The sequence below is a fragment of the Phaethon lepturus genome, unplaced genomic scaffold (assembly GCF_000687285.1).
Source record: "Phaethon lepturus isolate BGI_N335 unplaced genomic scaffold, ASM68728v1 scaffold52700, whole genome shotgun sequence".
Lineage (NCBI taxonomy): Eukaryota > Metazoa > Chordata > Aves > Phaethontiformes > Phaethontidae > Phaethon > Phaethon lepturus.
Genome location: NW_010510784.1, coordinates 10,234 through 18,932, shown reverse-complemented (window position 1 = coordinate 18,932; position 8,699 = coordinate 10,234). Strand labels below are relative to the sequence as shown.

General features: G+C 35.3%; 1 protein-coding gene across 1 annotated transcript in view; it reads right to left on the bottom strand.

Annotated features, from left to right (window-relative positions):
• LOC104616723 (splicing factor, arginine/serine-rich 15-like) overlaps window positions 1–7,814 on the bottom strand; it is a gene marked incomplete at its 3' end in the record, with an annotated part of 9,872 nt that extends 2,058 nt beyond the window's left edge. The window contains exons 1-6 of the mRNA XM_010281827.1: window positions 7,737–7,814; window positions 7,081–7,125; window positions 6,010–6,171; window positions 3,584–3,719; window positions 975–1,114; window positions 243–419 (exon numbers count right to left, since the gene is read on the bottom strand). Of these exons, the coding sequence (XP_010280129.1) occupies window positions 243–419; window positions 975–1,114; window positions 3,584–3,719; window positions 6,010–6,171; window positions 7,081–7,125; window positions 7,737–7,808 (732 nt within the window). The remainder of the gene's footprint in view (window positions 1–242; window positions 420–974; window positions 1,115–3,583; window positions 3,720–6,009; window positions 6,172–7,080; window positions 7,126–7,736) is intronic.
• Between the last annotated feature and the right edge of the window lie 885 nt (window positions 7,815–8,699).

Here is an 8,699-nt window from a genome sequence, read left to right as displayed (position 1 = left end):
GGGGGGGGGGGGGGCGGAAGGAATCTATAGTCTAATACAGAATCAGAAACTGTTCAAAACAAGTGTTACTCAGCTTCAGAAAATGCAAAGGCTATATAAACAGGAAGCCAACCTCCAGAACGGACAGAAAAGAAACAAAATTTCCATCATTTTTCTCCTAACAAATGGAGGACAGAGGCATCCATCAAGCAGTCTTCTGCCAAACAGAAAAAGTTAAACACAAAGAACAAACAAAGACTTACTTTGTCAAATGATGTCTTTTGCTCAGGCGGTGGGAAAGCAGTTTTTTGTTCTGGTGGTTGTGCTGCTGTAGTTTTCAACTGAGCAGTAATAGCTTGAACCTGAGCCATCACAGTGTTATCTATGACCGGTGACTGGGGTTTTTGAGGCTGTTGAAAAGTCTGAAGAATTTGCTGAAGCTACAAAAACACATATAGTGCTAAGTATATATTCTTATATAAACACATAGTATTGAAAGAGTTGTAGGATATAAATTTTACATCAAACCAGACTATGGCATGAGATGAACACCACCAACAACCTGGCTGAACTATGGACAACTTTCAGCAAGACCGAAAGACACTTTTTAAATACTTCAGTGGCAAAATTCAGCAGATACCACCATTTCAGTATGCAGGCCTTTCAACACTGCAAACGTTTAGGTTGGACCGAACAATAAAACTCAATCTTTTGTTTGATATATTCTGCCTGTTCTTGAAACTTTGTAACAGCATCAATTCAGAACTAATTATTTAGGAATATATAACTATAATTTTCCTCAAATACCATAATTACCAGATAGAAGGATCACAGACCAGTTAAATACTGACTTAAACTCTTACAAGTTTTCCACTGAAGACCTTAGGGAGGCTTTTCATTTTGCTTCAAATCAAGGATATTACTTTCATCATTTTCCCCCCTCATTTAACATAAAAACATAAAAGTTACAAGGGAACCAAATATAAACAGGTTACCTGTTGTCCTTGTGTTGTTTGAAACAACTGAGCTACAGCTGCAAAGGCATCAGAACTGGGCAACTGTGGCACAGTAGGTACTGAGTTAGCAGTAACTTGAGGGGGCTCCGAAGGAACCTTTGCTGGAGGGGGAGGCGAACCTGAGAGTTTCATAGGAATTGAGAAAGCACTATGTTACTCCAAAACATTCATCTTACGCTTCAGTGCATACATCTACCTCCTCAAAACAAACGTCTATCTACAATACTCTGTCTAACCCAAAAAGTCCTATCTAAACTACCCCAATTGCATATTCTATTCATTTTGCCTTTAACTACTCCATTCACTGCTCACATCTGTGCGTTATATACACTAAGAAAGAAAACAAAGGAAAATGGCCTATCTGAAAGCTAGTCCAGCATGGTATTTTAGAACACAACTCAATGTTTATAACTGTACAACTTTACAAAAGTTAAGAGACAAACTATTACTCAAACAGTGTTAAACAATGCGTATCAACACACTTAAAATGTTATCTCTGGTTACAAAGTCCTGGACTCATTGTTTTGGATTATTATTTCAAATCAATCACCTATTGGTTCATTTTAAGAGAAACTAAGTTTCTCTTAATATTTTCTGTTTTCTAGTAGTAACTGAACTTTTGCTGAAATGTCTGGTAATAATTAAAGGTTTTTAAAAAATTATTTCACACACAACTCTCTTTCATAAGGTTTGTTCACATACCACTTTTGCATAGGCACAAGACAAACCTGCATATGATAGATAAATCTTCCTATCATAAAAGTAAGTTTTACTAATTCTTCCAGGAAAAGACTCCCATTTCCACTGAGCTTTACTAAAACTGAGATCACATTTTAAGACATGCTATTAGCTTTGTCTACACATGCAGCTTTCCCATTCTCTTTGCTTTAGATTACAATGCTTTCTTTTTTAACAAACATTTTGCCAGCACAAAGTAAATTAGCAGTAATACTATTAATTCCTACACACTGTGAGCAAGCAACTATTCTTTAGCAAATCTATTTTAATGGGCTACTATAAAAGCGTACGAAGACAGACAGTTAAAAAAAACCCAGAGAGGGAAATATTTTTTGAGACACTAAGCAAGTGTTTGCCTCACAATGCCAACTTCTTTAAAGCCATTCATCTGTTTGCAGCTTAAATAACTGCAGTGTTGACATGCAGCAAGCAGAGACAAACGTGTTGAATAACATCTTCCCAGAAGTCAGATGCTACATAAAAATACTGCAAAAAGATACGATTCTGTTTAAATATAAATTAACTCCCAAACTACTTCCTGTATAGAATGGTATTTGCTTGCTCAAGGGAGAAAATTTGCATTTCTCTCGCTTTCTCTTTTTTTCACTGAACAGACTTTGTAGCATCATGAGCTAAATGGATTCTGTATCACACAATGCATTAATATACTTATTATTATCCATTAGCATATTTATTTCAGGGCCAAATTATCCCCTCTGGTGCATCTGAATAACCTCACTGAAATCAGTAATTCTGTACATGAAAATCTATGCAGAAGGCACCCAACGTGTTAGCTACTAGTGATGAGACAAAGATGGAAAAATAGCGCCACTCACCTGTCATATCAGAATGAAATTGCATAGCCAGTCTGCACCCAAGCTCAGATGCCAAGACATTCCCTCCCCCTGCCCTGCCATGTTTATAAAACATGTCAACAAGACAAGCCGTCCTAAACACCACTGGAGATGATTTCATTTATGCTATTGTGCATCATTACTTTGTTGTCTGTCACCATACTTCACTCACTCCATTACATTTTTTGCCAATCCTACTCCAACATACATCAGTGCAATAAATATGGTTACCAAAGCTAAGTCTGAAATACAGAGTGCATACTCAAAGAGAAGGCCCTCCAGAGAAAGACAGAATTGTGGTACGCATATTCTCATCCACAATTCAGTAACCTCAGTACCAGCTTTTTATATGGCATAAAACAGGGCAGTGAAAATACTGTGGGCAGGCCGTCATTACTTTACTCTTTAGGTCAATGGTTTTCAACCAGTAGCCCATGTAAAACCTACTGCCAGACATAAATTTACTGTTCAACAATTTAGATTTGAAACACCAGTTAAAATGTTTCAGGGCTGCATACTGAAAGAGACTGACAGCTGTTGCTTTTGGATACAAAGTTGATTCAAAGAAAGATGAAGCTCTTAACATGTAAGATCATGCTTTACTTATCCAGATTTAACATTGAAAAAAAAAAATTACATCAGAATTGTAAAATTTGAGAAAAAACAGAAAAATGTATCAGACCAAAAGATAAAAAATTCAAGATTTTTTTTTTTAAGAGGGGACACTGAAGTCATCTGTAAAGCATGCACATATGTATGCACCTACGCATACACATGATTTCAGGTCTTTTCCAAATAAGTTCACATTCTGATAATCTCTGATGTACAGTATCAGCATTTATTTAGAATGAGTTCAGCTGCTCCACATAATTATGACAACAAAGTTGAGTTTATTAATATGCTACGGATGAACTAAAAGTAGGCGCTTTAATGTGAAAGCAAACAAGCTATTATCATTCACCCTTTTAAAAGAAGAAGTTATAATGTTGTTCATACCTTCATTATTAGTAGCATTTTCTGTCATTGGTGCAGTGGCACTAGTTCCTGCTGCCATATCTAGAAGAGGTTGAATTATTTCAATTTTAAATACTCCATTTTTCTGCCAAAGGTTCAGGACACGGACTATTTTACTCTGTTGAAACAAAACCAAGCACCAACACTAAATACAGTTTTCTCAACTCACAAACTCCAAATTTATCTTCTGTACATTGAGAATAAAGGTTCGAACAATATAGGAGTTCAGCATAATCAGGTATACCAATTTAACAAGCCTTATGTTGTCACATAAGTCAGCAAGACCTTTTAGATGGCACAGATAAAAACTGCCCATTTATTTTACTATCCACTTTAATAAAAAGCAACTTGTGCCATTTTCCTAAAACTGTTCTGGCCAGTGAGAAAATCCAGGTTTGATATACAATAGACAAAGACACATCAGCCGCACCATTTCTTCACAGATGGTCATAAAGGGGTGAAACAAACGTGACAAGAAAGACAGAGAAAATGAAGATGAGCTGGAAAACCATAATGAAGAGGGGGGCAATTAGACCATAAAAGGCTAGAACTAAGCTTTAAAGTTAGATAGATGATTGTTCGCTTGAATTTTTCCCTACTAACTCAACCAATTCTATGTTGACAGAAGAAAACCCATCTCTATCATTATTCAAAAGATCAAGAAAGCAAGTTTAAAACATTCTAACTGATCACTGCAGGAAGATTAAATTAGAACCTCTGATTGTCAGCTGTTATTTTAAGCTCATTTATTGTTTTAACATTACGAACAATGAAGCTTTCAGGTACAAGCTGGAAATTTGTCTTTCCTCCTTTAGTCCAGTATTAAACAATAATATATAACTAGATGTGCTGCTTCAGTTGGCACATGCAAGCAGGTAAAAGTCAGAATACATGTTATATTGCCATACTTGTCCTTATTGTATACTTAGTCATCTGACTTGCACAAATATACATTTTAAGTACTTTCTACTTCTACTGTAGCTACTAAGAATGAATCGATTCTGTTCCTCTTTGTTTCAACAATAGAATGCCTTACTGTGGCTCAGTTATATACACCCATGCAAATCCACCTATACTTTCATAAACTAAGCAATTAAAGAATGTCACAAAGTGTTTTCTACAGTAAGATCAATTAGAGAGAAACCTGAAATGGCTATTTTTAAATATGATTTTGGTCTGAAAAACAGTCAACTTTAAAACAGTAGCATTTTTTGGTTTTGGGTATTCCAGCTCTCCAGAAGTCTTGAAAATAATTTGAAGGCCAAAAAATGAATAAATTTAATACTCTTGTTTTCAGTCACATATTAGTCTTACAGAAAGGCTGTTAAAAAAAAAGTAGCATCATTCTCTTTGGATATCAACCATAGCTGTTGTGTATCTGCAGATCAGCTTTTTTGTTTAGGGACTGGAAATTGATTAAAGCAAGCATGTTACAAATAGTATTATTCTCTCTAGAGAAAAGCATGTTAATTATTTTAGCACTGAGATATCAGGCAGTTCCATAAAGGAGTTGAATAGTCTAATTCATTTAGACGAACAAAACGGTAACCACAAAGGTGGAAAGAAGAAGGGACCTTTTTCACCTATTAAATCAGAAGCTCCAGAATACCAGATTCAAAGCCTAAAGGTCTAAATGTTCCACATTAGAAAATTACAAAGCATCAAAGCCTTTCAAAAGCTTAGTTAGAAAGTTAGGGAAAAAGCCAGTTAGAAAAAGACTATTTTGTTGTTACAGTACAACAATTAAGAAAAATAGTAAGTAGGCAATTTTCTGGAAACCAATTGGCAACTTCTAAAACACACTTATCTTGGGAGTCTTTTGAAATTTTTCTGACAGAGGGCATAAAAGCCATCTGTTGGTAGCAACCTGGACCATCATGAATTCAGGATACTTTCTGAGCAAGTTCTATCACCAAGTACAGCGAAACTAAGAAAATCGAGGCCTTAAACCAGACTCAACAATGAAAAGCAGCAATGAAATTCTCAAGTATGAGATTTGTAAAGACTGAAGAAATCAACATGATGATTTTCTCAGAAAATACTTGGGAGCAGAATCTTCACTGCCTACAACACCACAGCTTCTCCTGTACACTTTCTTTTTGGGGGAGACACCACCTTCCATAGTAAGTTTTCCTGAAGAAGCCTCAAGAAAAGTTCTGGCATAGTCACACAGTTGAAATGTCTGCATAAGCAAAACAAAACTGATGAATTTAGGCAAAATAAGCATTTTAACTAGAATTTTCATTTAACTATCACCTTTGATAATCTTTCTCAGCATGTTTTATCATTTCACATAGTAACATTAACTACCATGGACATAGAGAATCATCAAATTAGCTTTCACATAAGTGGAAACACCAAGGTAGCACTGCTACCAATTCACAATGGCTGAAAAATTATAGTTGTACCTTGTCTTCAGATGGACAGAGATACAAATACTGGAATGTGGCAGTAATATTTTTTGAGAATCTTGGCCCAAAAACATCTTTGTCCGTTCCAAACTGGTGACGCGACTGACGAACAATAGAGTCAATAACGTACAATCCAGGGACTTTATATTCCGGTTTGCACTGAAAACATAGAAGCAATTTTCCATTATGCAGTGATACTAACACGGTAACATGTATTCACCTTAGATCCCTAACGAAATCTATACTCAGTACACTTGGGCAGAAAAAAAAAAAAACACGTTAACTTGTTTTATGTAGAATTCTCTTAAGTGCTTTACTTTTGTTTTGTTTATAGAAATGGAAAAGAAAGAAGAAAAACACACTTTCAGATTTGGGACAGATTAAATACACCTGAACAGCTTGAAGCAGCCTTTATCTTCTCAATCACTGCTTTTAAAGTACCTTTAACTTGACAACATGTGACTGCAACAGGTCTACTACATTACAGTACACACTGTCAGAACTCTGCTATCAAGCTACCTCACACTCAGTGCACCGAACTGCTCCCACCAACTCTATTCTCCAGAATTTAACGCAAAGTCCTTCTCTTTGGAGATCTCTGAAGGACTCTGAATGAAGAAGAGTATTTTTCCTGTTCATTCAGAGGAACTTATTTTAGGCAGCATGACAGTTTGAGTTTAGTGAGTATTACATTCTAGTCTGTTGTTCTACATGCCTAGGCAAGCATGAAAACTGTATTTTCTGAATATATGTATTACCTTAGCCAGTGAAAATTAATTTGAAGTTCAGTACCTCTAGTCTCCTCCCCAATTGCTGGGTAGAGGAGGAAGGGGGAACTTCACAATTTTTTTTCTCCTCTTCTTAAAGTACTATGGAAAACTAAAATGAGGAGATTATATAGACAAAGAGATACCAAAGTATATAAAATCCTAATCAAAAGAGAATTTTCTTCCTTAATCCCTGAATAACAGAAGCCTTTCTGGTTATTTACTAGCATTATAAATAATATCTAGTAACAGATGCAGACAAGACAATATCTTTATCAGTAGATTATTTTTTATTTCTTACCTTTTTGATAAACTTCTCTACAATTTGGACAACATGCTTGTAGAGCTGGAAAATAAACACATAATTTATCATCTACTCAACAGTGGCACATCATTTTAGAAGTATTTTAACTCTTTGCACTTACTACCATTTAGGAAAGACTACAAAATATTGTAGTCACATTCTAAAGAGTGGTATGTTATCAAGCTAAGTTAAGAAAGCACAGAGAAAAAGACTTCATGGGGGAACAGAGAGAAACAAGCCTCCTTTCTGTTAGAAGTGTGTCAGTGTGTACAAAAAAAGTCATACTGCTTCTAGAGTATTAGTGAGAGCTTTCTGAATCTACTTCCTAAGCAAGCCCGCTATGCTTTAATATGCTAAGGTGCAGTTGCATTCTACAACATTTAAAATTTTATTACATAGAAATCACAACACCCTAGTTGGTGTAGCATTAAAAAGTAATGATTCAAAAAAATCAAGCTGGCATTACATTTTTAGTGTAAAACCAAGAGCTGATATTCACCACCCACTTGTTTCTAGGTAACATTCTTAACACCAACTATAATAAAACATCCATGAAGCTAAGACTGGGAAATCCAGATATGCATTTACTTAGAAGTAAAAATAATAAAACATCACTACTGTTACATTTTCATATTTGTTCTATTGTTCTTTACCTTAATAGCTTTAATGGCAGCTTTTGTGATGAGAATCATTTTTGCTCGGGAAATAGGAGGTTTCATCTCCATCAGTGAAAAGAGCTGAACAGAGAAAACAAATATTAAAAATGTATTCTGAAGTTTAAGCAGTTAACCAAAAAGACAACCAGTTGATTACTGACATTCCACACTATGTATCACCACAATGCTGGCTGGCCCTTGAAATGAAGAGACTAACAGGCAGATCTTTCTGTCTAGGCAATGTTCAAAGCTATTGTCCTTATGAACTAACCCATATTCTCTGATTTACCAGACTTTGATAAGGCTGCTGTCGAAGTTCCATTTGTGTCCAAAAATTAATATCTGCTAGCTTATGGTATGGGAACTTGCTATTTTACAAAAACAATATAAACCAGAAATAACTGCAGTTTCATTTCAATTAGCCTGGGTATCTGTTTACCAAATAGAAATATTAGGACATCCCTACAGATAGGTAGACTGACATAATCCTATAATCTTAAAATAATGAGCATAAAAGTATGACAACTTTAATCCATCAAGGTGATCAAATCAACACTAAGTTTTCAAATTATCCTGGCATTGTAAATGTCTTCAATGGAGATGTTTACCATTTTGTTTGCTGTGACCATACCGTATTATTATTAAAATTAACTGCAACAACTGTTTTGGAGAATCTCTGCACTATTCTCCATACTACTGCCACCCAGTGGAAACGTTAATTCCCTAAGGACAAAGTTTTCAGAAGTTACTAGTCTTTATAGACGACAGTTTGAGGCATTCTGTGAACCCAACTTACAGAATAATTCTGATCTCATTTCTACAAACATAACCCAGGCACACTATTTCAAAGAGTCTTAATCATAACAGAATGGCACTCTTCTTAACTTCTGATAAGACCATTAAGCACAAAAAGGGATCCTGCAGTGCTAGATTTAAATACATTTTTAAAGTCTGAATTCA